At 47.6% G+C, this 27045-nt stretch overlaps 1 protein-coding gene and 1 non-coding gene across 11 annotated transcripts in view; one reads left to right on the plus strand and one right to left on the minus strand.

The window, feature by feature from the left end:
• Positions 1-27045, minus strand: part of LOC128336082 (autism susceptibility gene 2 protein-like) — a 534832-nt gene that overhangs the window by 23247 nt on the left and 484540 nt on the right. For 7 of the 10 annotated variants that reach the window (XM_053275240.1, XM_053275237.1, XM_053275247.1 and 4 more), the window contains 4 exons: positions 9791-10262; positions 8232-8506; positions 6110-6351; positions 3710-3754 (listed from right to left, as the gene is read on the minus strand). In XM_053275240.1, the coding sequence (XP_053131215.1) occupies positions 3710-3754; positions 6110-6351; positions 8232-8506; positions 9791-10262 (1034 nt within the window). The remainder of the gene's footprint in view (positions 1-3709; positions 3755-6109; positions 6352-8231; positions 8507-9790; positions 10263-27045) is intronic. The other 3 variants (XM_053275241.1, XM_053275239.1, XM_053275238.1) reach the window with 2 other exon arrangements.
• Positions 1510-1617, plus strand: LOC128336263 (U8 small nucleolar RNA). The gene has a single exon (XR_008311875.1). It is a non-coding gene; the product is annotated as a U8 small nucleolar RNA (small nucleolar RNA).

The raw sequence follows: 27045 nt of genomic DNA on the forward strand, positions 1-27045 counted from the left end.
ACCCAAATGCAAACCAAGGCAGACCACGCTTAGCAAAGGGCACAGTTCAGGCTTGCTACTACAAGACCAGAACTCCACAAGACCTCCTGACTTCACCCTGCTTTTGCCAAATCAGGCTCGCCAGTAGCCTTCTAAGGACGGCAGGCAAGGGGTAGAGGGGGCAGGCAGGACTCCCCGGCCTTTTGAACACTGGTTATGTTATCATGGGAAGCCCCCAACCTGCCTGCTGCAAATATCCGGAAAGATCTGGCTCCATTGATGTTTCCATGTGATGCACTCACACCTCTTCAAGCTCTTTTGCATGCAACTGCGTGACACAACCCATGGAAACCCCTTCGCACTGGAAGGTCTTGTGGTAGCAAGCATGAATGGTCCCCTTTGCTAAGTAGAGTCCACCCTGGTTTGCATTTGGATGGGAGACTGCATGTGTGAGCACTGGAAGAGATTCCCCTGAGGGGGTGGGGCCACTCTGAGAAGAGCATCCCTATGCTTGCAGGCAGAGGTTCCAAGTTCCACTCCTAGCATCTCCAAGATAGGGCTGGGAGAAACTCCTGCCTATAACTTTGGAGGAGCCGCTACCAGTCTGGGTTGACAATACTGAGTTAGAAGGACCAAGGGTCTGACTCAGTAGAAGGCAGCTTCTGATTGATTGATTGATTTCTATACCACCTTTCCAAAAATGGCTCAGGGCAGTTGAGGAATAATAAATAAATAAATAAGATGGCTCCCTGTCCCCAAAAGGCTCACAATCTAGAAAGAAACGCAAAGATAGACCCCAGCCACAGTCACTGGAGGGATGCTGTGCTGGGGGTGGATCGGGCCAGTTACTCGCCCCCTGCTCAATAAAGAGAATCATCATGTTAAAAGGTGCCTCGTTGCAGCATTCCTACGCACCTAGCTCAACCTCTCCCTGCTGCCCCAAGCTTTGATAGCTCATTGCCATTTTTCAATCCAATTTCATTTCGACAGAAACTTCCAGTGGCGTAAAAGACATTGCCAAGATGAGCAGATATTGAAACGGAAAGGTCTCAAGAAGCCACCCGGCAAGCAATTTCCTTCGTTTGCAATCACTCACTACTTGCCTAGAATGGGGTGTCTTAAAGACTCCAGTGTCGACAACGTTTAATTCTCAGTGCGACATGCCAGCTCAAAAAGATGGATACGGCAAGGTCATCATTAGCAGCAGCAACGTCCCTGGTTGGTATCAATAGGAAGGAACACAGGAAGCTGCCATCTGCAGAGTCGGACCACTGGTCCATCGAGCTCAGTATCGTCTATCCAGACTGGCAGCGTCTCTCCAAGGTTTCAGCCCTTTCCCAGCCCTACCTAGAGATGCTGCCAGGGATTGAACCTGGGACCTTTTCCTCACAAAGCAGATGCCTCTTGCTGATGTTACTGCTGATGTTGTAATACTGTTCTTACACAGGAAGCAGCCTCCTACTGAGTCTGACCCTTGGTCCATCCAGCTCAACATTGTCTGCTCTGACTGGCAGCGGCTCTCCAAGGTTTCAGTCAGCGAGGTATATCCTTACCTGTTCCTCCTCTGGGAGAACAGCACATGGTGAATGGAGAGCGCGTGAGATATGATTGAGCACTGAGCTATGGCCTCATCCTGAATTAGCCAAAAATTGCCCAAATTTCTCCACTGAATGCCCAGGTGATGAAACTGGGTAGGCCATTTTGATAATTTTTAGTGGCAAGGTGGGGGGGAACTGGGGTCTGATTGGGCCTGAGCCTCTTGATGGCTACCCCAGCGCACTTTGTTGAAGCTAAGCAGGTTTTGGAAAGGTCAGTGCCTGGATGGAAGAACCATGTGTGCCACTTTTGGAGATGGGGCTGGAACTCAGTGGGAGAGCACCCGAAATGCATGCAGAAGGTCCTCCTGGCAGCATCTCCAGGTAGGGCTGCGAGAAGCTGCCCAAAACCTTGGAAAAGCTGCTGCCAGTCAGTGTGGGCAGGCAATACTGAGGTAGACAGACCAAGGGTCTGGTTTAGTATAAGGCAGGTATGTTCCTCTATCACAATGCTCCTCTGAAGGACACTCTCTCATCACCAGGATGCGAGCTTGGCACCAGGTCCCAAAAGGTGTATGTAATGTCCACTGATCCTCTTCCAATCAAAGGAGAGCTGGTCTCGTGGTAGCAAGCAAGACCTGTCCCCTTAGCTAAGCAGGGTCTGCCCTGGTTTGAATTTGAATGGGAGACAACATGTGAGCACTGTGAGATCTTCCCCTCAGGGGATGGAGCAAGAAGGTTCCAAGTTCCCTCCCTGGCAGCATCTCCAAGATGGAGCTGAGAGAGATTCCTGCCTGCAACCTTGGAGAAGCTGTTGCCAGTCTGAGTAGACAATACTGAACTAGATGGCCCAATGGTCTGACTCTGTCGAAGGCAGCTTCCTATGACCTCATAGGTGCTAGGGCCAATCATGGGATCATGCTCAGGTTGGGCCGGGTTTTGATAGGAAGGTGGTGGGAACCTCCCATGCAGAACTGCTTCCTCCATGGAATGAAGGGGGGCAGCCATTGTTAGCAAGGAAAGCTTTGGGTCCCCAACAGAGTTAAGGGTAGATTAGCTAGACTGGACCTTGGTTACCTAGGAACATAGGAAGTTGCCTTCTACAAAGCCAGACATTTGGTCCCTTTAACTCAGACAGAAGGAGAGCTGGTCTTGTGGCAGCAAGGATGAATGGTCCCCTTTGCTAAGCAGGGTCTGCCCAGGTTTACAATTGAATGGGAACCTCAAAAAAGAATCCAAATATTATATACAGATATTTTCATATAAAATTAATAAAACTGTATGCTTTGAAAAACGGTCCCACTGTGCAAGCTATAATACATCCGAATCAATAAAAATGTATCTATATGTCTCAGTAAAACTAACACAAAATGATCTGTGTCCAATGCTTCCTTTCAAAATTGCCGATGGAATGGGAGAAGTACAGATGAATGTCCCCAACATCATGTGTTAATTTGCACTTACATTGGAGACATGTGTGAGCACTGTACAATATTCCCCTTAGGGGATGGGGCCGCTCTGGGAAGCGCATCTGCTTGCTTGCAGGCAGAAGGTTCCACATTCCCTCCCTGGCATCATCTCCAAGAGAGGGCTGGGAGAGACTTGCCTGCAGCCTTGGAGAAACCGCTGCCAATCTGGGTAGACAATAAACAGCTGAATGGAACAATGCTCTGACTCAGTAGCAGGCAGTTTCCTAAATTCCTATCTTACTCAGGATTATGTACACAGCCTGGCACAGGGGCTGAGGTTGCAGGCAGGAGTCTCTCTCAGCCCTATCTTGATGCCAGGGAAGGAACTTGGAATCTCCTGCATGCCAGCACGTAGGTGGTCTTCCCAGAGCGGCCCCATGCCCTAAAGGGGAATATCTTACAGTACTCACACATGTAGTCTCCCATTCAGATGCAAGCCAGGGCAGGGCAAAGGAGACAATTCATGCTTGCTACAGAGCTCGTTTCAGAGCAAAAGGCTATACAGTAGGTACATCTTCCTTCTCTTTAATATATATACACACATATACTGCATCTCTAACAAGAAGGCAAGCCAAAGCGAGTGCAAGGTCGCGACATCAATTTCTAGTAATGAATTGGAGAGGGTGAATGAGAAAAACGGGATGGTCTGCCATGGATTGAGTGGTGATTTTTGCCGCAACAGAAAAGTAACTATTAAAACATTTTAACACAGTAATAAGAACTCACACTGTGACGATAGAAGGGGTCAACTTTGGTAGGGTATTTGTCAAACTGCAAAAGATCAAAGCACAACCTCATTATGTGGCATATGATTTCGGCAGCACATAGTCCTTCATTTCAACAGATGGCTTTGAAAGCAGCCAGTCTAACAATCAGTGGTCAAAGAAAACAGGCAAAAAGCTACAAATATGTTCCAGAACAGTTGAGTGGGCAACAGGGAACGTGCAGAGTTCAGTCAGAAGGGGAAGAGATCAGGATCAAATGGGGTAACAAGACTTCTGGGGAAGAATTATTTAAAATACTTGGAGGCTGGTGCCCAGACATGTGAAAGGTGGGAGACAGAAACTCAGAAGTGTTGTGTGCTAGGGATATGCAAATAGATTTGAATTTGGGTGATTTGGATCAAATCACCTCCTAAAATGGCAAATCAATTCAAACTGGAATCACATTTTAAAAATTTAATTCAAATTTGATTTGATAGTTTTGGGGCACCTTTCCCAACCCATTTAGGACCCCTGATTGGTTAAAAAGGATGCCAAAACAGGGCCGAATCAATTCAAATCAAATTTTCAGACCAGATTAAACTATGATTTGAATTTGAAACAAATTTTTAGAATTCAATTTGAATGTGAAATGAATCAACAAATTCATTTCATGCACATCTCTATTGTGTGGAACTAAGGAGAGAGTTCTGTCTTTGGGGAGGATGCTGCATATAAAATCAGCCCACCCCACAGATTTATCAGTGTCTCCCCACATATAAAATCAGCACCACCACCACCCCACATTTTTCTATATGAAGGCTGAGAATTTAGGAGGGATCCTGTCCAGCATCTAGGATTTTACCTAGACCAAGCTAGTAAAAGTGCCATCTAAAGCCGTCTGAACTCATGGTCATTCATATACCTGGTTCACAGCAAAGAACAGTTATTCTATGACATTCTGGCTTCTGTGCTCATGATAAAGGGTTCTAAAAATATTATGTATGGCTGGGGTTTATGCATACAGTACATACTAAAACCTCTGACACAGAAGCCAGCAGCTGTCAGGGAAACCCAACAGCCTCACCTTCCATGTTCATTTTGTTTAAACCAACAAAAAAAATTCAAAACTGCAGTTATCATCATTACAGAAAAGCATGCAGAGATTTTGTTAACTACAGGGGTGGCTCCAGGCGCCACTGCACCCTTACTCCACTCACTTTTGTAATTTATTTTAGGAGCAAAACACTTTCCATTTAAAGGAGGAGATAAGGCATTCACAGATTCACTCATGTTGTAGAATGCAAAGGGAATTGTAAGCTAAGTTTGCTACCTTAACTTCTGTGCTATGTAAGCAATGCATACTTTTTTTTTTACAGTCTCACATACGTTGCTACCATTTCAGCTCCAGATATCAACCTCCTCCACTCTCCTCATGCCTCTACCACATACAACTCCTATTTGTCCTTGCATGGAAGGGATAAAGATTACAATATCTGCAACTCAAATAGAGCTTGTAAATGAAGATAATGCATGAGGTCAGGTCTGCCTGACTCCGATTATAGAACCAGATGCCTTGCTGTAAACGACACGGGCATCTAGGAGGAGTGTAAATATTTAGAAATCGCACACAGAATAGTTATAGGTGAGTCAGACCATAGGTCCATGGAGCTCAGGGTCGTCTACACTGACTGGCAGCAGCTCTCCTAGATTTCAGACAGAATTCTTTCCCTGCCCTACTTGGAGATGCTGCCAGGGACTCAATCTGGAGATTTCTGCATGCAAAGCAGATGGTTTACCACTACTATATGGCCCCACTCCCTTGGAAAACTTATCTCGGAGCTGTATCGCTTCAGAGCGATACGAACATGTGAAGCTGCTTTCTGCCATCAGATCATTAGTCCACCTACCACTATGGAATGACCCCTCTGCATAAAGCTAGCAGGGAATGACTGAGTTCCAAAGTAGGGATGTGAAAATCCATTTGAATCAACTCACATCTTCAAGTGATTCAAATTCGAATCACCCCTAAAAAGGCTAATGTGATTGGAAAGTGAATCGACCCATTCGAATTGGAATCTATTTGACAACCACTTGGCGCATTTTAAAAACCATTCAGGCATCCTGATTGGTTAAAAAAGGCACCAAAACAGGGTCGAGTCCATTTGAACTCAAACTGAATCGACCCTGTTTCGAGCTAATTCGATTCAAATTCAAACTGAATTGCAAAATCTGATTCGTGCACATCCCTAATCCACAGGCCTTTGAGTTATGAGGGCAACACATTTCCAATAGGAAACGTGCCCGGCTCAGTCCTCCACAATGGCACACTTTCCTTCCCCACCCCACAAACATGTTCACTGCCATTCCAACTGACGGTTGTCATAATTTTGCAACAAAAAAGTTGTGCTCTACTTATCCTCACATTTCTGCCTGGGGTACGCACCATGGGAGGTGCTGGCGTCGGCATGATGGCGGTGGGGGGGATGGCGTGGGGGAAAGGCGTGAAGGTGTGCTGGTGCGTGTGTTGATGCGTGTGCTGATGTTGATGCTGGTGCTGGTGGAATTCCGTTCTCAGGTAGGGTGGTGGGCCCAATGAGGCGCCACGGTCGGCACTTTGGGAAGCCAGAAAACGCGTGTTCAGCTCCTGGCGGAGAAGATCTTGTTCTGAAAGCCAAGACAACAATAGGTTTTACAAAACACCAAGATATTAAGAACAGTGTTCCCTCTAACAGGGATTCCCAGATGTTGTGGACTACAACTCCCATAATCCCCAGCCAAATGCCATTGCAGCTAGGGATGCTGGGAGTTGTAGTGAACAACATCTGGGAATCCCTGTTAGAGGGGACAGTGATTAAGACCTCTTTTAATGGGCAAGTAAAACAATTACAACCAAACAATTAAAAACAAACTTGAGTGAACATGTTTCAATGTTAACACATCATTGTCATTGCTCTATCTGAAACAGCTGGAAACACTTGAAATTAAATATAGCAACAATTTGTTGTTTCTAGATTCTCCCTGGAAAAACGTGCCGAGAGCTGATCTAACAACTGGGGTCAGCAGGAAGACCAGCCCTCCACTCTGGGCTTAGCACATCAGCACGCCTCGGACTGATCTGCCCAGGTAGACCAGTCCTCTGAGGAAGGAAGACTAATCAAGTCCAGAGTCTACCTGCCAACCCCATTTGGTAGGCCAAGCTCTCCCTGGAAAAACAGGAGAGCTTGTCTTCCAATTGAGATCAGCAAATAGACCAGGTCTCCACTCCAGACTTCGGGTGTCTGCCCGCCTCAGAGGACTGGCCTACCCGCCGACCCCAACTGGTCGACCAGCTCTCCCTGGAAAAAATGGGCCTCAAAATGGTGCTTCATTTGCCTGAATCAATTCGAGGGCAATTCATTGAGATAGCCAGCTAAGCTGGCTGTTCTCAACGAATCAATTTGATGGTTCTGCGATTCGATTCAGCCTCTAATCAAATTGCAAAAAGGATTTGTGCACACCCCTAGAAATAACTAAGTTATACTTTGGACTAGGCCAGGGTCCATTTTGGGGGAAGCCTGATCCTGGATCAGAAATCTGATCCAGGACCAGTTTAATTCTGCGATCATGGGAATCCTCAGTGCAGTTTTGATCTGATTTGAGTTTTTCGGAATGCTTTTCTTATGGTACCACGTGATGCTATATGGCCTTCCACGCTTAATTCAGCTTGGGGCCTTGACATGTAATAATCTGTCCCTCCATGATGATACGGAGCCATTTATGAGCAACTGTTGGGTATGGCTATTAACCAACTATGAATCCACCTAGCAGGAGTATCATCTATTCAACATAACCCCTGTTAACTGAACAAAGAGGCACCTTTTTCAAAGTGGTTATTCTCTTACGTTTAGCAGGGGAAGAGCAACCAACCCTACCCAACCCTAGCACAGCATCCCTCCAGTGGCTGTTATTGGTGTCAACTTTATACTTTTTAGATTGTGAGCTGTTTGGAACAGGTAATCATTTATTTATTATATATGTTTCTATGTAAACCGCTTTGCAAACTTTTTTTTTTGCAAAGTGGTATATAAATACATTATTATTATTGCTGCTGCAGCAAAGTGGTATATAAATATTATTATTATTATTATTGCATAGCGGTATATAAATATTATATTATTATTATTGCAAAGCGGTATATAAATATAAATATATCATCAACATCATCATCATCAAGGATATTTATTTATTTGACTACATTTATAGCCTGCTCTTCCTCCAAAGAACCCAGAGCAGTGGACATAGTTATGTTTATCCTTGCAACAACCCTGTGATGTGGGTTAGGCTGAGGCTACCTGTGTCTGGCCCAGGGTCACTCAGTGAGTTGCATAGCTGAATGGGGATTAGAACTCAGGTCCCCCCGATCCTAGCCCAGCACTCTAACCACTACACCACATTGTCTCGTGGGAGACTTCGTCAAAGGTCTCTGCTGAGACAGAGTTACACGATGTCCACAGCATTCCCCAAAACACAGACCCTGCCCTGGCAAAACATATCCTGATGCTTACCGGAGTAAGTGCTGCTGGCAGGATGGCCCGGTACCGGCAACGTCCCCGATGTCAGAGGAGGAGGCGGGGGCAATGCTGTGGGAGGGGCAAACATATTGGGGTGGTGGGCGTGTGCAGGGGGTTGGAGGGTGGGCGGAAAGGTGTGGAGTGGGCTATGGCTTGGCAAAGAGAGGGGGAAGGGTGATGCTGAGGGGTGGTGAGCTATATGGGGCGGTGGGGGGAGCTGTGGTGGGGGAGGAGGCTGTGTCTTAGCAGGAGTACTGCTTCTGCTGCTGCTGTTCACGACAAACAAAAAAGAGAGAGGCAATGTTAGGAGAGTCCCTAAGCAACTCATAGCAACATAGGAAGCTGCCTGCTACCGAGTCAGACCACTGATCCAGCTCGCTCAGTACTGTCTACCCAGACTGGCAGTGGCTTCTTGAAGGTCAGAGGCAGGAGTCTCTCCCAGCCCTAGCTGGAGATGCTGCCAGGGAGGGAACTTGGAAGCGTGTGGGCACTCTTCCCAGAGCGGCCCCATCCCCTAAGGGGAATAATGCCCACATATGCAGTCACCCATTCAAACGCAAACCAGGGCTGACCCTGCTTAGCAAAGGGGACCATTCATGCTTGCTACCACAAGGCCAGTTCTCCTCAAGGACTATTTAACCCAGGCCACAGGTCCTCCAGTTGGTGCTGGACTCCAACTCTCACACTCCTTGGCTCTTGGCCACTGTGGCTGGGGATGACAGGAGTTGTCAACGCACATACAATCTGTGTACAGTTTATGCACGGATAGTTATGCTCCACACATGCTCAGCACGACACTTCCTAGCTGGACCCTGCTTTCGAGGAGGCTGGTTCCCAAGTCCACTTCTAAAATGAATGTGCATACAGGTAGACCTCGATATTTGCGGGGTTACAGCTGTGTGGCTGTGCCGCGGATATGGGAACCATGAATATCAAAGCATTGATCCCTGTGGGATCACAGGGGTTAGGTTCCCAGTCGGCCATTTTTGGCCAAAAACCAGCTGATTTTTGCAGAGGCGAACTTCTTGTTCAGTCTCTGCTGCTCCCCCCAAGTTACACTGTGCCCCTGGCGAAAAATCTGCTGGTTTTTGTGTGTGAGGGGAGCTCCTTACCTTGCTCTGCTGTTCCCCCCAGGTCATGTTATGCCCCCAAACGGCTGAAAATCGGCCAAAACTCCCAATGGGAGCCATTTTGTGGCTCCGATTCCTAAAATAGCAGCCAGAAATGAGCGCTGTGGTCATTTCCGGACACCCCCGATCCGCGGATTCGCGAGGTCAGTGTTTCCCCCCCATATTTTCCCTCCACATATGCCAAGGCTGGATGTCATTTTCCCGACCGTGGATACGCAAAACTGTGGATGATGAATCCGCGGATACAGAGGTCCACCCGTACAGTCATTCACACAAACACAGGTATGAATGTGCAGACTCCTGCATGTCCAACGTATTGTTCGAATAGGCCTAGAGGCATACCCTGGCCCCTTTCACTGAAACGTTGACATCTCTGCATGAACCGCACAACACATGCATGGAACATGCACACCTGGGCCTCACCTCAAGCTATTCAGGCTCAAGCTGCTGCTGTTATACGCCGACAATTGTTGTGAAAGGCTCCGGGATGGAGGATGAAGTTGGGAGGAGGGCAGGTTTTGAGAAGCCTGTCCAGGCGAGGAGGGCCTTGGCGGGTGTTGTACTTGGGGCAGAGGGGCTGTGGGTCGCTGGGTGTCCTCAGAGGCCTGTTGCGGTTGTGGGGCTTCCAGTGGGGATGAATGAGGCGGTGCTGTTAGCTGGACCACAGTAGGGCTCGGAGACTGCTCCTTGGATGGCGGGTCCAACCGGGGTGCGACTGATTGCTGGGAAACCTGAGGACAAAGGACTTGAGGCACGACAGGGTCAAAGAACGGGTCCTTCCCGCCGTCCTGGCTTTTTTCTTGACTCCGTTCTAAGCCCGAGATTTTGGGTGCCACCAACGTCCGGGCATCTTGATCCTGGTTTTCTGTAAGTGTACCAACACCAAAGTCTGTATCTGAAAAGAGAAACAGTAGAAGAATGATTCACTCTTGCCATGTGGGCAAAAGGACCGTCGAGGTGAATTTCATATGGACTGGAAACAAAATGAATGTCAACTGGAAGGGGGAAAGGAGCTGAAGAGGGCAACCCAGATGATCAGGGGCCTGGAGCCCCTTCCTTATGAGGCAAGGCTACAGCATCTGCGGCTCTTTAGTTTGGAAAAGCGGTGCTTACAGGTAGACTGATAGAGGTGTATAAAGTTATGCAGGGAGTAGAGAGAGAGTGGACACAGAGATTTCTCCCCCTCTCCCAACACTAGAACCAGGGGTCACCCCATGAAACGGAAGGTCGGGGAATTTAGGACCGAAAAGAGGAAGTCCTTTTTCACATGGCGCGTAATCTATGGAATTCTCTGCCACAGGATGTGGTGATGGCCACCAACTTGGATGGCTTTCAAAAGGGCTTAGACAAAGTCACTGAGGGCAGGTCTATCAATGGCTACTAGTCTGGTGGCTGCGGGCCACCTCCAGACTCAGAGGCACTATGCCTCTCAATCCCAGTTGCAGGGGAGAAACAGCAGGAGAGAGGGCACACCCTCAGCTCAGAGGCATCTGGTGGTCCACAGTGTGAAACAGGATGCTGGACTGGATAGACCAGTTTTTAACTAGTGGTTACATCCAAGTCGGAACACTGCTCTGGGCTCCTTGGAGGAAGAATGGGATATAAATGTAAAAAACAAATAAATAATAAATACCTCCCCCCCACCGCCAACATTTGGATACAGGAAAGTTGAGGGAGTTGTTCTGAGGAGTTCTAGAGACAGATGAAGGGTCTTCTGTGCTTTAAAAAATCTGCTTGTGATTTCCTGCCTGTCTTTTAATACAGTTCATTATTTTACCATGTAAATTCTATTACGTTTTTAAATTTCTTGCTGGTCCTTTTCTGGAATACAGGCACTGCACAGGATTCCCTCACAGGATTCTCTGTTTCCATCCACTTTCATTTTTTAATTTTACTTCCTAACTTTTAAACAATTGCTGCTTCCCCAAGCCTGCCACCTTAGCAATGGTTTTCCAATGACCGTGATGTGTTTGAGTAAACCAAAGTAACTCCATTTTACATAGAATACCAAAGCATCTCCAAGTTTGCTTAGAAAACCTAATTCTAACTTAAAGTAACCCCAGCCCAGCTCAGGCCAGCTCAAGGACACGGCCTCACATGATTATCTCTCTCCACTAAATCGTATCTAAAGAAACTTGGTTCTCACCGTTCTTTGCTGACAAGTTAATAAAACAGGATGTAACCAAATAAGGAGTGATCACCAGATGAACAATGAATCATTCGCATGCGTACTAGATACTTAGTCCACCATTTTACTGCCACGTATACTATGTCAGCATCATTCAGATTGTCTGTATAAATGTAAGATGCACCTATAACCAATTTGTATTCAATGTGGAGCGTGAGCCCCATTGTCTACCTGCTTCTGCAGAGCATTAAACCAAGCCTCTAATTGATTCCCACTGTGTCTGTTTGATTGGCTTAAGGTGGACCCAGGGACGAACTGAATTCACATCAATTGGAGCCTTATTCTGGTCCTTTTCTTCTTACGACCGAAGCAAAAATATGTCCATCTTTCTCCCTTCTACAGTTTCACATTCACTACCTTCCTCTGACTACACAATTCATTCTTTCTTCTCTATGGTCTGCTTTCCCCCCTCAGTCTCAAAAATTGGTTTTCAATGCATAAAATAACAAAATGTTAGCGTTGGGAGGGAGGTCTTATAACCCTGTCCTCACACACAAAGTTGACAATAGTTGTAAATTGTTAGCTATGTCATGCCTCTTCATCTGTAGAGGTTCCGTCCTTGAGTACGGAACCCGTTACTATAGAAACCCTACCCCTATGGGAATCCAGGGGTTAGGTTCCCTAAGCTTAAAAAAAGGGCCAAGAAAGCAGAAATAAGAGGAATAAAGCACAATACATTGCTTTCTATGCCTCCAGCTCTCCAGCAAGGCCTCCCCAAACCCTCCCATTTTTTACAAATATTCATGGGGGATTTTTTTTTTTTAAAAAAGAAACACAATTTGACTCTGTGCTGCAAAATGGCAGGCAGAAACAACACCGGAAGGAATTTCAGGAACCACAGATAGGTGAATTTTGCCTGTTTTTTAAACCTGCAGATAAAGCAGCTGGGTTTCTCAGACGCAACTGCAGACACATGATCTGCCGATTATGAACCCTGTTATTGGCAGCCTCAACATCTGCGGTTTCACGTAATTGGCACCCGACCTCGGTATACGTGGAAAAACCTGGCCAAAAAAAGGGGGCTGATTTTCACGTATCCACGGGTTGGGCAGAAATGACCTCTGAGGTCGTTTCCGCCTGCCATTTTGTGCAAGGGAGTCATTTTCTGGCTCATTCTTGTTAAGAACTATCTTGCTCTGAGGAGAGGAGAGAGACAGGGTGGGGAGCTGTCTCATCCAGCTCCCGTGTCCCAGCTGCAGTGCCCCCTCTCTCCCCACCCCCCAACTGCCACCAAGGGCGACCTGGGACCATCTTGCTCTGAGGGGAGGAGAGAAGAAAGAGGCGAGACTAAGGCCCGTGTAAAGATGTAAAAGTGTGGCTTGACAGATTGTTGTTGGCTCAGGTTTTTTGTAAAATGCTTTGGGAGGTTGACCAGAAAAGCAGAATATAAATGCAAAATAAATAAAACTAGCTGGGCCAACTACTTCCGCTGGCCCGCTTCTCCCCTCTCACCCGTGCGGTTTCTGGCTGGCGGTTGGGTGGGCATGGAAGCTGGCCCGCCACCTCCTCGCACCCTCCAATTCCCGGTGGCTGGGCCTGCCTGTCGCCACCACCTGTTCCCGCTGGCCGGCTGGCCGCTGGCGGGACCAGCCTGCTTCTTCTCCCATCCACCCATGGTTTCTGGCTGGCGGGCTGGCCGGAAATCCGGCCCGCCGCCAACTCATCCCGCCCACCAATTCCAGGCTCACCAGCCGCTGCATCCCTATTTTCTTCCCCACCCCATCGCTAATCGGCAGCTGCTTGTGAACTCCCGCAAGAGCTGCCATGCATGGGATTAGCGACAGGTATGCCTAGGAGAAATAAATATACAGACAGTGAAAAAACACCCATTTTGTGGGGGGGAGGTGAAAATTGCATTTTGGGGAAAGACTGAGAACAGTAGGGCACCCCACCATTTCCCCCACTTTCAGGCAGTTTTTCCTCCGGTTTTCACAAGCCCTTCTGCACCATTTGCACCAGCCCCCTCATGCCAGTTTCACCCTTTTGCCCCAGAGGCAGAAACCTACCCCCCTCCCAATTCCCACTGACCCAATGCCCTGTTATTTGTGGTTTCACTATCCATCCTGTATCTGTCAAACTAACCACCACTTTCCCCAACATTTCAAATATTTGCCCAACCTCTGTTGTGCATTTATTGGCAATGTGCCTTTATCTCTGCTTTCTCCATTCCCAACACAATCACTTTCCTTCATCCTCCGTGCATGCTCAGTACACCACCGCACACCACCTCTTCAGATGTTTTAATTTAAAGAAAAAGCAACTCTTTGGGTTATATTTTCAAATGGCAGCCTAATCCACACAGACTATGCTTCATTTACCAATGCAGGCGAAGCAACAGAAAAGGAGAACATAAAAAGATGAATGGAAAGTTTCCAGACAAGAACTCAGATTTGAGGGACAGGAAACATACATGGACAGTTTTCATCATGGAGAGAAGTAAGAAGTGGGGTCCCTCAGGGATCTGTACTGGGACCAGTGCTTTTCAATTTATTCATAAACTAGCTGAACCCGCACAGAGCATCAGTGCGGTAGTTCACTTCCTTTTTGGGGTTAGTTGGGAGAATTTGTTTGGCTGGTCCTCCCACAGCTCTCTCACTCGCTCTGTCCCCCCCACAACAGCTCTCTCGCTCGCTCTGCCCCACCACACCGCTTCTCTCGCTCGCGCTGTCTCTCTCTCTCGCGCTGTCTCCCCCTACGCCTCTCTCGCTCGTGCTGTAGTTCCCCCGCGCGCCTCTCTCGCTCGCGCTGTCGCTCCCCGCGCGCCTCTCGCTCGCGCTGCCGCTGCCCGCGCGCCTCTCTCGCTCGCGTTGCCGCTCCCCGCGCGCCTCTCTCGCTCGCGCTGTCGCTCCCCGCGCGCCTCTCTCGCTCGTGCTGTCGCCCCCCTGCGCACCTCTCTCTCGCGCGCTGTCACTCCCCTGCGCGCCTCTCTCGCTCGCTCTGTCTCTCTCCCCCCGCGCGCCTCTCTCACTTGCTCTGTCTCCCCCGCCACCTGCCTCTCAATCGCTAGAGTCTGCGGCCACCACCGGTCGCCAGGCCAGGCCCGCCAGCGTGGGCCAGCCAATTCTCCTAATCCCCCCCCAAGCCTTCTGCCTCATCCCCTCCCCCCCAATCCTTCTGCCCCAGCTTGCTCCCTCCTCCGTTTCCACCTCTTTCTCTCTCTTTTCCTCTCTCTCATTCGTGTCCCCCCCCCACCTCCGCTTTTTAGCCTGCTTGTGTTTTCCCTGCTTGCCGTTGCCGCATCCTCCTTCCTCCAGTCCCTGGTGTCGGGCCGCCAAGCGTTCAGCCAGCTCCTTCCTGCAGCCCTCCCTCTAGAGAGCATCTTCTGAAGCGGCCAACTGTTTGTCTCTGCCCTGCCAGGCTTCCCCGCTTTCTCTCCCCTCCCTTCTGCCCCAGTGTGTTCAGTTCTCCTCTCCACTTGCCCGCTTTCCTTCCTTTCTTTTCCTGCCCAAACGGTCACTTCCCTACGCGGTCAACCAGCCAATCCGGAGCCCCTACCACCCAGCCAATCCGCTGGGTTGCCGGGATGCATCCCCACAGAGGCAAGTCTACGAGAATTAATATAATAGATGTTCTGAAAGCTGGGGTAAGCAGTGAGGTGGCCAAATTTGAGAGGACATCGAACTATTTTGGACAGTGGAATCCAAAAGAGATTGCGAGGAGCTCCAAAAGGATTTCTCCAAACTGGGGGAGTGGGCAACAAAATGGCAAATATGGTTCAATGTAAGCAAATGTAAAGTGATGCATATTGAGGCAAAAAGACCCCAACTTCATATATACACTGATGTGATCTGAGCTGTTGGTGACTGACCAGGACAGAGATCTTGGGGTCATGGTGGACAGCTTGTTGAAAGTCTCCACTCAATGTGCAGCGGCTGTAAAAAAGGCCAATTCCATGCTAGGGATCATTAGGGATTGAAAATAAAAGTGCTAATATTATAGTGCCCTTATACAAAACTATGGTGCATCCACACTTGGAGTACTGAGTATAGTTCTGGTCACCATAAGAACCAGCATGGTGTAGTGGTTAGAGTGCTGGACTAGGACTGGGGAGACCTGAGTTCAAATCCCCATTCAGCCATGAGACTTGCTGGGTGACTCTGGGCCAATCACATATATCTCGGCCTAGCCTACTTCACAGGGTTGTTGTAAGGAGAAACTTAAGTATGTAGTACACTGCTCTGGGGTCCTTGGAGGAAGAGCAGGATATAAAATGTAAATAAATAAATAAACTACCCTGAGCCATTTTTGGAAGGGCGGTATAGAAATTGAATAAATAAATCATTATCATCATCATCATCTGGTGGGCCACTGCATGAAACAGGATGTTGGAGTAGATAGGCCTTGAGCCTGATCCAGCAGGGCTGTTCTTACGTTAGGGGGCCAAATGGCTTTAAGCGGCTTGCTTTAAAAACAAAACAAAACAGGCGACTTATGGAAACTATAAATGGTGGTCACCAAAAAGCTCCTCCCTTTACCACCAGGCCACGGAAATTGCTGAGATGCCATTGCTCTCCAATTCACTGCCTACCACGGAGGCAGCAAAATCTCCGCCTCACTGAAAGGGGGAAAACTCTCCTGTTTACCAGGGAAGAGTCCGACCCATCACAGGGGTTTTCGTAAATGGCCATTTATGCAATTAGGTTGCCGAAGACTGATAGTCTGAGGCGGGAGAACTTGGGACGGGTGGGCACCTTAAGTAATAAATGGCCACGCACGGCCTTATCGCTCTTGGAGGATCTCCTCTATAGGTTTCTTTCAGTTGTTATATTTCGGCATCGTTGGTAATTAATGTTGACAGTGCAGGAAAACGATTCCTGTCTGCGGAATCCTATTTGGGGATTAAAACTCCCCAATCAGTGATGAAAGCCATTCATTTCCCTCCTCCTCTTGAGTTTACTCACGCCTTCCACCCATTTTAATTCAAGGTCATATGCCCAGATTTCCCCTTGTCTGGGATAGGAATGGACTAGGATAAGAAATGTTGAGAAGCGAGATATGGGGTTGGATTGATTTAAATTTTAGATTATTACAATGCATGGAGCCCTCTGTTTTATGTAATGGATGAACTTGGGTGTTATGGTTCTGTTTTATGTTTCAACAGTTTATTATTTTATTTGACCAAGTTCATTTTTATGTAAAGCTCACTTTTACATAAAGCCTTTGTACTTTGTGTTCTGCTGTTCGAATGACCGTAACAATAAAGATTTGGATAGAAATGACTATTGCTCTCGACTGTACAGACAGGACAGCACGATCCTCTCATGGCAAACTGCCCGTCTTCTTAACACTAGAAAGGATGAAACCAGTTGCAGAAGAAGCTCCCAGGTAGACCCCATAATTAGAAACTAGAGAGGGATGATCATCAAAAGTCATAAACCGAGCACCCAACTACACCTGATCCTCATTTCCCACAGTGATCAATGAGATGCCTCCAGGATTTCCACAAGCAGGGAATGAAAGCTGCAGCCATCCTCTGTGGTGGCTCCACAGCTTTGGAGAATTAATGGTATACTGCCTCTGAACGTGGAGGCTCCACAGAGCCATCGAAGCTAGCAGCATTGACAGACCTTTCAACATGGATTTGTCTAATCCCCTTTTAAGAAGAGAAAGGGGGAGGTGGAGAAAAGAGAAGGCAAAAAGATGGAATACATATGAAATATCAGGGGTGAAGAAATGTTGGTTCAGTTTATTCTTTTACTTGTCAAGGTATCATTTTTCGTACATTGCTCATCAGGACATTTTTCACTCGTCAGGCATCATTTTTCACTTGTCACAGACCAGTAGACTAGTAGATTTCTGCAGCCGTGACCACCACCAATCAAGATTGAAAAGAACTCCAAGTAGCAAGAGGCACCTTTTAAAGTGGTGATTCTCTTTATTTAGCAGGGGGAGAGTAACTGGCATTATCCACCCAGAGCACAGTACATCCAGTGACTGTTGCTGGTGTCTATGTTCTGTTTCTTTTTAGATTATGAGCCCTTTGGGGACAGGGATCCACTTTATGTATTTATTATTTCTCTGCGTAAACCGCCATGAGCCATTTCTGGAAGGGCGGTATAGAAATCGAATAAATAAATAATAAAATAAATTTATTAATAAATTCAGACTAGATTCCATTTAATTTTTGTGCTAGAATCACACCAAAGTTACTGTTGCTAACCAGACAAAGGGGTACCTTTCAAACGGCTGGTTATATTTAGCGGGGGTAGGGGGAGTGCAACGAGCCCTATATCCAATCCCCAAAACAAAAGCAAGGGCAATCACGAGAATACAACCAAGCAAAACAAAGGGAAAGGAACCCACCCATGACTGAGACAAAGTGTATTAAAAGTCTTATCTAGCAGACAAACAATTAGAAATATGTATTAATAATCAGTAGGACAATAGTAAGATAGTCCGGACAATACTGAGAGGCTCTATCCAGCCTGAGCAGTGAGGGTGATGAAGCTATCTTCGCGAAATGGCTTATATCCGGAAGAGCCGTACGACATATGAAGTTTGCATTCATCTACAAGCACATGTGGGGGCTTAGTCTGTGATTAGTGATACCTACATTCTACCGAGGCTACGCTCGGTTGGACTTGTCTTTGGAACCTGAAACTTTTTAATTCCTGCATGGATGGTATTGAGACGAGAACATTCACGATATCTTCTGGCAGCCTTGTTTCAGACATTACCTTCCTTTTGTCCCTCTATACTGGCATTCATTGTTCTTTGTCATGCCATTTTTGTATTTCCTTGGTGACCCGGGTTTTTGTTTTTTGTTTTCTTCATGTTTACTGGTTTGAGCCATGTTTATGTTAGCCAGTTAGGAACAGCCAGCTGAGAACCCTGCTTACTTTATTCAGTTCTTTAGCAGCCCCATTTTTGCCTTGTTTAGGAATATCTCCTCTAGATGCTGTTGACCATTATTATATATGTTTTCATTCATGTTTCATTTTGAATTGGAATGTCTGGTTCAATTATTAATTTTCTTATCAGTGTAAGAAATACGAAGCTATCTTACTATTGTCCTACTGATTATTGATACATATTTCTAATTGTTTGTTTGCTATATATGACTTTTAATACACTTTTGTCACGGGTGGGTTCCTAACGAACCCCCAGCACAGCCCCTTCCAGGGGCTTGTGGTGTTTTTGGTTAATCCATTCCTAGTTCCAGGCCAGCTTTTGAATGGGGCTTCAGTTACTTGTGTTCCAGTCCTGGAATAGAGGCGGGGCTAACCAACAGCCAGCAGCAAGAGCACAGAAAAGCAGTCTACACTTGCCTCTCTGGACATCATATATATTGCATTAAATTATTAATTTTCCTGATTCCACTCCTTCTGCCTTGGTTTTGCATACCACAATTCTTTCCCTTGGTTGGATTCTACACAGAGGTGTTTCTTTTTAGGCTGCGAGGCCTTTTGGGACAGAGAACCAACTTATTGATTTATGATTTATTTTCCCATGTAAACTGCTTTGAGAATGCTTATACTGAAAGTAAACGAAAATATATAGTAGTACCAAAGGCCCCCATTACCCAACGTTTCATGGATTGTGGTTTCCTGTATCTGTGGACGGGTCTTAGAGACCCGGTTTCTTTATCCGTGGTAGAAAAAAGTTTATTTTCACCGATCCCTGGATCCTGAGAGGCCAGATTTAACTTCTGGTGTCGTTTCTGGCCACCATTTTGGAGCACGGAGCCATTTTGTGGCTCTTTAAAAAAAAAATCCTACGAACATTTATGAAAAAACAGATATTTGTTTTTTTTTTTAAAAACCCACCTAAAGACATATCTCTTCAGCCAAGCTTTTTAGCTATTTGGTAGTTCTTACAGGTATTTTAAGTTACCTAGTGGCACAGCGGGGAAATGACTTGACTAAAAAGCCAGAGGTTGCCGGTCCGAATCCCTGCTGGTATGTTTCCCAGACTATGGGAAACACCGATATTGGGCAGCAGCGGCATATCCCTGCTGGTACTATATTGGGCAGCAGCAATATAGGAAGATGCTGAAAGGCATCATCACATACTGTGCGGGAGGAGGCAATGGCAAACCCCTCCTGTATTCTATCCAAGACAACCACAGGGCTCTGTGGGTGCCAGGAGTCGACAGCGACTCGACGGCACACTTTACTTTTATAAGTATTTTAATTTGATCTTTTTAGATGCCTTAGCTGTTAAAATTTCTCAGCTTGTTTTATTGCTGTACACTGCCTAGAGACTTTGGTAGTGGGCGGTATACAAATATGCTAAATAGAAAGAAAATAAATAACTTGGGGGGTTTATGGGGCATTGCTGGAGCGCTGGAAACGTGGAGATGTGGGCGCTCTGGATCTCAAGCCCAGTCTGTTTTGGATCCTGCACCTGCCAGTTGGGACCAGTGGCGGCCAGTGTGTGTGGCGGGAAGCACCTTTAACTGTAAATTAGTAGGTACTTACCTCTATTCCCGCCACACTGAAAGCTGTTCAGAGTAGCACTGCACCGCCCAGCTCCTGCTGCAGTGGAGGATCAGCAATACCACTCAGCTGGCAGAGACCATTTACATGGCCAGGAAATGGCCTCCACGCATGCGTGGAGGCTAGCTGGGTGGCAGCACTGATCCTGGGCACTGCGCCACTACTCTGAACAGCTTTCAGGGTGGTGGGAGGAGAGGTAAGTACCTACTAATTTACCGTTAAAGGGGCCTCCCGCCCCCGGCCACCACTGGTGCCAACAGGCAGCTGTAGGATCGAAAACAGACTGGGTTTTTTATTGTTCAATTTATTTATTAATCGTTAAATTTATATACCGCCTTTCATTAAAAACAACCCCAAGGGTTGAGATCCAGAGTACCAAACAAGGCTCAGAGGAGCCAGCGGGTAGCCAAAACTACGGAGTGGACAAGATTCAAGACTGCCCATGGGAAGAGAAAGCAGGAGCTCAGGCAATATCCTCACGCCGGAGGCCACTTTGTCAGACTGAGGCCCAAACTTTAAGCTCAGGGATTTATAGGGCCCGGCAGGCCAGGATTGGCCCTTGAGGATCAGCTGACGGGAAATGCTCAGGGAGGCCGGTACTGTGGCCTAGAGGGCGCCCTTGAACTGCAAGAGGGACGGCTGGCTTCTCCAGTTTAGCAACGCAACACCCAATGGCTGTCACACCCGATGGCTCCCTTCAGATCCCGAAACCCGTGAAGACAAATGGAAGGAAAGCTCCGTATTTGTTTGACACATTTGTTCTCCTAAATGTGGAGGAGGTGGAGAAGTGACAGGGCCTTGGCAGGCCTGACAGCGATCCCATTTTGTGCCTGCCATTTGGGGTAAACATTCATTATAATCAGGACAGCTGTGAAACCCCCCGCCAGGGCTTCCTTGCATGGGCCTCAGCAGAATTGGAGGCCTCGCGCGACGGAAAACCTTGGTCAGGCGAGGCCGATAGCCCCGGGCATTGCCTGACAACAGAGCCGAGCTTGATGAGAAACAGCTGAGTTGGCTTCAGAAAGGGGAGCCTTCGAAAGGAAAACGTGCACATATGCGGAAAGCAAGGACATCCATTATGGTGGACTTGGCTCTATGTGTTTAGCTGGAATGCTGCTTCATACAGAGTCAGACCCTTGGTCCATGTAGCTTAGTACTGCCTGCACTGACTGGCAGCAACTCTCCAAGGTTTCAGACAGGAGTCTCTCCTAGCTCTGGAGATGCTACTAGGAATTGAACCTGGGATCTAACACATGCAAAGCAGGTGCACTTCACTGGACTATGGATGCTCCAGAAGCAGCTTCCTACAGAGTTGGACCTTTGATCCATCTAGCTCAGTATGGTCTACTCTGACTGGCAGCGGCTCTCCAGCGTTTCAGGCAGGAGGCTTTCCCGGCCCTACCTGGAGAAACTGGGATCTTCTCCATGCTGAGCTACAATCTTCCCCTCGAGGTTACAGAGGAAGCTGCTGTGGACTAAGTCAGACCACTGGTCCATCTAGCTCAGTATGGTCTACTATGCCTGGCAGCAGCTTCTCCAATGTTTGAGGCAGTGGTTTTTCCCAGGTCTAACTGGAGATGCTGCCAGGGATTCAACCTCGGGCCTTCGGCATGCTGAGCTACAGCTCCTGCCCACGCGCTGATGTGGAAACCTAGATCGAAATCAGATGCCAAGCGGGCTCTCCAGCCATTGAGCACCCCAGATGTCTCATTGGGCCATCTCTGCAAGCTGCCATCTTAGAGAGATTGAAACCAAGCATCTTTCCAAGAGCACCCAAACCCAACACGAATGTGCTTCGCTCTTTGAGGACAGGCAATGAGACTGCAGGAGACCAGAGGTCTCAGAGTGTGCCGAGGAGACCACATGGAGGTACAATTCTCATGATTGCCGAGAGCGGGCAGGGAGGGCATGGGGGGAAAGGCTGCTTTAAATTCACCTCCCCCTCCAAAGATGAACTAGCTGTCCATCTTTGATGTATCTCACATGTGCCCACACATTCCATGAAGGACCACGGAGAGATCTCTGGACAGAACTAGTCATTCCAGCCTCTATGTATCCCACAATGCTACATGCACAGTGCATTGGGGGAGTCCCCCAGGAAATGGACACTCTAGGCTGGGTTGCTGAAGGCTCCGCAGATCCCGGTGCTTCACCGGCAGTCAGATAATTGGTCCATCTAGCTCAGTATTGCTGACACAGACTGGCAGCGGCTCCTCCAAGGTTGCAGGCAGGAATCTCTCTCCGTTCTATCTTGGAGATGCTGCCAGGGAGGGAACTTGGAACTTTCTGCTCTTCCCAGAGCAGCTCCATCCCCTGAAGGGAATATCTTACCATATACCAGCCCCGGAGGCTTCCATATACCCAGTCAGATCATTGGTCTATTTAGCTCAGTATTGTCTTCACAGACTGGCAGCAACTTCGCCAAAGTTACAGGCAGGAATCTCTCTCTTGGAGATGCTGCCAGGGAGGGAACTTGGAACCTAGATGCTCTTCCCAGAGCGGCTCCATCCCGAGAGGAATATCTCATAGTGTTCACACTTCTGGTCTCCCATTCCTATGCAACAAGGGTGGATCCTGCTTAGCTAAGGGGACAAGTCGTGCTTGCTACCACAAGACCAGCTCTCCTATCGTGATTCCACTGCGGTCATTCCACTGGGCCTCCCCTGCAAGGACTGATATAGATCTCCAGGTTGACCTTGGAAGCTAGTTAAAGCTCACAGCCTAAATTCACAACACTTTCCCATTCGAACTGAAGAAAAACGTTTATTGGCCGTCGGGAGGCTAAATCAGTGTATTCCACGCACCGACAGCAGCTCAAACAAAATAATCAATGCCTTCCAATTCATGCAATTGACTCTCTGCCAGCAGCTCAAGGCATCCAGCTAGAGATGAAAGGGAAAGACGTGTCAAATTGCTCCATTTTTCAGGGCTCTGGCGTCTTACTCTGGGCTTTTGGCGATGGTGATGGACGCTTTTTCCAGAACAGGCTTCTGAAAATGTGGTGCCAATAGAAACAGAGCCTAACAGAAATGCATTTACAGTCAAATTGACATGGTACAGCATTTGAGGGACAGAGTCCAGATCATGAGAGGAAGCTGCCATATACTGAATCCAGCCATTGGTGCCATTAGTTGAGTACTGTCTACCCAGACTGGCAGCAACTTCTCCAAGATTGCAGGCAGGAGTCTCTCGCAGCCCTATCTGGAGATGCTGCCAGGGAGAGAACTTGGAACCTTCTTGCTCTTCCCAAAGAGTCCCCTGAAAAGAATATCTTGCAATACTCACATACATAGGCAGCTACCATTTGTCTATCTAGTTCAGTATTGTCTTCACAGATTGGCAGCGGCTTCTCCAAAGTTGCAGGCAGGAATCTCTCTCAGCCCTATCTTGGAGATGTTGCCAGAGAGGGAACGTGGGACCTTCTGCTCTTTTCCCAGAGCGGCCCCATCCCCTGAGGGGAATATCTTATAGCGCTCACACTTCTAGACTCCCATGCAAAAGCAAACCAGGGCAGACCCTGCTTAGCAAAGGAGACAGGTCATGCTTACTACCACCTGACCAGCTCTCCTCCCCACAATATTTCCTCTCGATTCTGTTCTGGTCAGACCTCAATTGGATACGCCTTGGGATTGCTCTAATAAACGGTGGTGTATAAATGTAACAATCAATCATTCATGGCAGTTCGTTTTAAGATGGACACTGATAAGCTGGAGTGAGTGCAGAAGAGGGCAACCAAGATGGCAAGGGTACTGGAAAGCAGTGAGGGATGGTTGGAGGTACAGCTGGAAAAGAATGGTCGCCAATTATTTCCCAGAATGGGTGAGAATAATGTAGGAGAATAATTCGGAGAATAATTCTCACTCATTCTGCGAAGGACTTAGAGAATTTACATTTCAAAATGTAGTTTAAGCAGCTGTGGATGTTTGATTGATTGATTGATTAAGTGCCATCATAGCGGCCACATAGATCGATTCTTAGCCACTCTTAGTGACCACATAGATAGATTCTCTCCAGGATGATCTGTCTCCAACTTGGCCTTGAAGGTCTCTCAGTGGTGCGTGGATGTTTATGTTTTCCTATATCAGGCTCCTCTTTCTGAAGCCAATGGTTCAGTAGAAGATACATCTATGAATTTAAGAACAGCCCTGCTGGATGAGGCCCAAGGCCTATCAGTCCAGCATCCTGTTTTCCACAGTGGCCCACCAGATGCCTCCAAGAAGCTCACAGGCAAGAGCTGAGGGCATGCCCTCTCTCTTGCTGTTTCTCCCCTGCAACTGGTATTGAGAGGCATCTTGCATGCTTTGAAATGTTGCGAGTATCAAAGTGGACATGAGCCACGTACACCAGCCAAAACTACTTGACTGGGATAAAAATGTCATAAAATTAAAATGCCCCCAATGAGGACCAGAAGCTTGATTCCCCATTTTCAGGAACCCAATCCTGCACAGAACGCTCTGGGCAGCTCAGTCATGCTAACAGGTAGGGGTGTGCAAACCGGTTCGAATCCAAACCGGTTCGACATCGAACCGGTTCAGTTCAAAGTTCATGACCTGGCCATGCAGGATCCCACTGTGCAGGTGTGGCCTCCAAAATGGCTGCCGTGCCAGTGAATAGGCCCGGAAAGGGCTGAAGATGCCCAGGCCGGGTGATTTTTAGGAAAAGGAAGGCCAGCGGGGGGAGGGGGAACTTCTGCAGACTCCCCCGTCACCTTGGAGAAGCCCCCAGAATGGGTAAGTTAAAAAGAAAAATGCTTAAAAAAAAATATGTTCATCGTACCCCCCCAAACCGAACCAAACGGAGGGGGGGGGTCCGAAGGGGGCCAGACCCAAACTGGCCCGGTGAGGTTCAAGTTTGGATCAAACTCGAATCGAACTGGGCCAGGTGGTTTTGCGCATACCCCTAATAATAGGATTTGCAGTTCCAAAGCCAAGCACCAACAAAGGCCACGAGGATCTGGCGACAGGAAATCCCTCGTCACCCCCTTCCAGCTCTCAGGGTGCCAATTCACCCTCAGCTCATTTCCTCATTGGTTTACTCCGCCAGATCTCCCCGGCTTTGTCTAAAACTTACCAGCCTAATCCTCCTGCTTTCCTGAGCGCCAGCTTAGCTTTGTGTTAAACACACGTTCTTTGCATTCTCCTCCTTGTCAGGAGAGCGAGCCAAACCTTTTAATCTCTGGGAAAAGCTGGACGGACGGTTGCGAGGACTGGAAAGCAGGGGGTGAACCCAGTGTGTGGAGATCCGGCAGGGTGGCATGGAGTCCGCCATTTATCTTGGTCGATGTCACGGGAGGCGGCCATGCATGCAAAGAGAGCTTTTATCATAATCCAGCATCTGGGGTGATGAGAAAGACGCCGTGTCTGATGTAGAAAAACCCAGGTTTCCTGCAGCCGGTTGAAGGCATCTTATCTACCATACCATATGAGTGGGGGGAAATCCTATCTATAAGAGCTGTTGAGCAGTGGAACAGTCTGCCTCATGAAGTGACAGGTGCGCTTTTGCTGGAGGTTTTCAGACAGAGGTTGGGCAACCATCTGTCCGGGATGGTGTAACAGAGTCCTGCACAAAGCAAAGGGTGACCTCCAAGGCAACTTCCTACTCTAACATTCGCTTCTATCGTATTTACCCAAATAGAAGAGGACTCTGAATTTAAGACAATCTCCCCTCCCCACTGCCAAAAAATATATACAGGTTATACCATATTAACCTGAAAGGACAGAACTCTGAATTTAAGGTGACCCCCTGATTTCTAACATAGAAGAACTCGGGGAAAAACTACTCATGGATTCAGGTAAATACAGTATTATTCTACCAACACTGCTCTGGTCCCTTCGCAAACCAAAGTGCAGAAGAGGCCAAGCACATTTTCTAGGCTGCAGTATCAAGCTGGATACTATCCATTGCCCTCATATGCTAGTTTGGACCAGCCAGCCCCATAAAGCCATAACCGCCAAGCTAGCTCCTCAGCTGGAGAAAATAATCACTGGCAAAAGCTGCTGAGGACATCCTCCATCCCTAAACTCCTGCTCCAGAAATATGACTACCCACCCCACTTCAATGATGCCATCTGCCTCTGCTTCTTGAGATCCTGGCTTCTCTCCCCCAGAATTCCATCTCCAAGCTCCAGATCCTGTAACTGGTCTCTGAGGGCAAATGGGGGACACGTTTACTTGGACGCCTCTTACCTATCCCACCACGGCCAAAGCAGAGGCAGTGTCCACACTACTAAGAATCTTGATATACCACTTTAAAAAAAAAAGTTCACAGAGTGGTTTATGTAGCAAGAGAAAAGAAAGAGAGCTACCTGTCCTAAAAGTGTTTGCAGGGTTTTTTTAAAGACATATGAGAAACACCAGGAAATAGGGCTGTGCGAATCAATTCAAATCTGAATCGATTCAACTCTAATCTAGGCAATTCAAATGATCAAATTTGAACGGAATCACCCCTAAAAAGGGTAATTCCATTCAAACTCGAATTGGATCAATTCAACAGCCATTTGGGCACCTTTTTTAAACCATTCAGGTACTGATTGGTTAAAAAGGTGCCAAAATGGGGTCGAATCAAATTCAAACCGACTGTTTTGAATCGATTTGATTCACATCGGGCAGCCGGTGTCTGTTATTGAAGTGGGGTTGGTAGTCAGGTTTCTGCAGCAGGCGGCGAGGGATGGAGGGTCTCCTCAGCAGCTTTTGCCAATGATTGTTGTATCCAACTAGCTTTATTGGAGCTTACATTTTTGTGGGGCTGGCAGCTCCCGAATTGGATTCATGCACATCCCTCCCAGGAAAGAGCCACTTGGAAATAAGCCATGCAGGGTTGAATGGGGACAGCTGCTCTTCCCCGGCACAAAATAAGCCACCACTCACTTCAAAAGTGAGTATCCATACAGTGGAAAATATTCACTGTCTGAACCGACGGTGGGTTTCAACACAGGAAGCTGCACAATGGACCATGGGTCTATCTAGCTCAAAATGGTCTACACTGGTTGAAAGTAGCTTTCCAGCAGGGTGGATTTGATTTAAATCAAACTGATTTAAATCACGATTTAAATC

The sequence above is a fragment of the Hemicordylus capensis genome, chromosome 12, assembly GCF_027244095.1.
Source record: "Hemicordylus capensis ecotype Gifberg chromosome 12, rHemCap1.1.pri, whole genome shotgun sequence".
Taxonomy (NCBI): Eukaryota; Metazoa; Chordata; class Lepidosauria; order Squamata; family Cordylidae; genus Hemicordylus; species Hemicordylus capensis.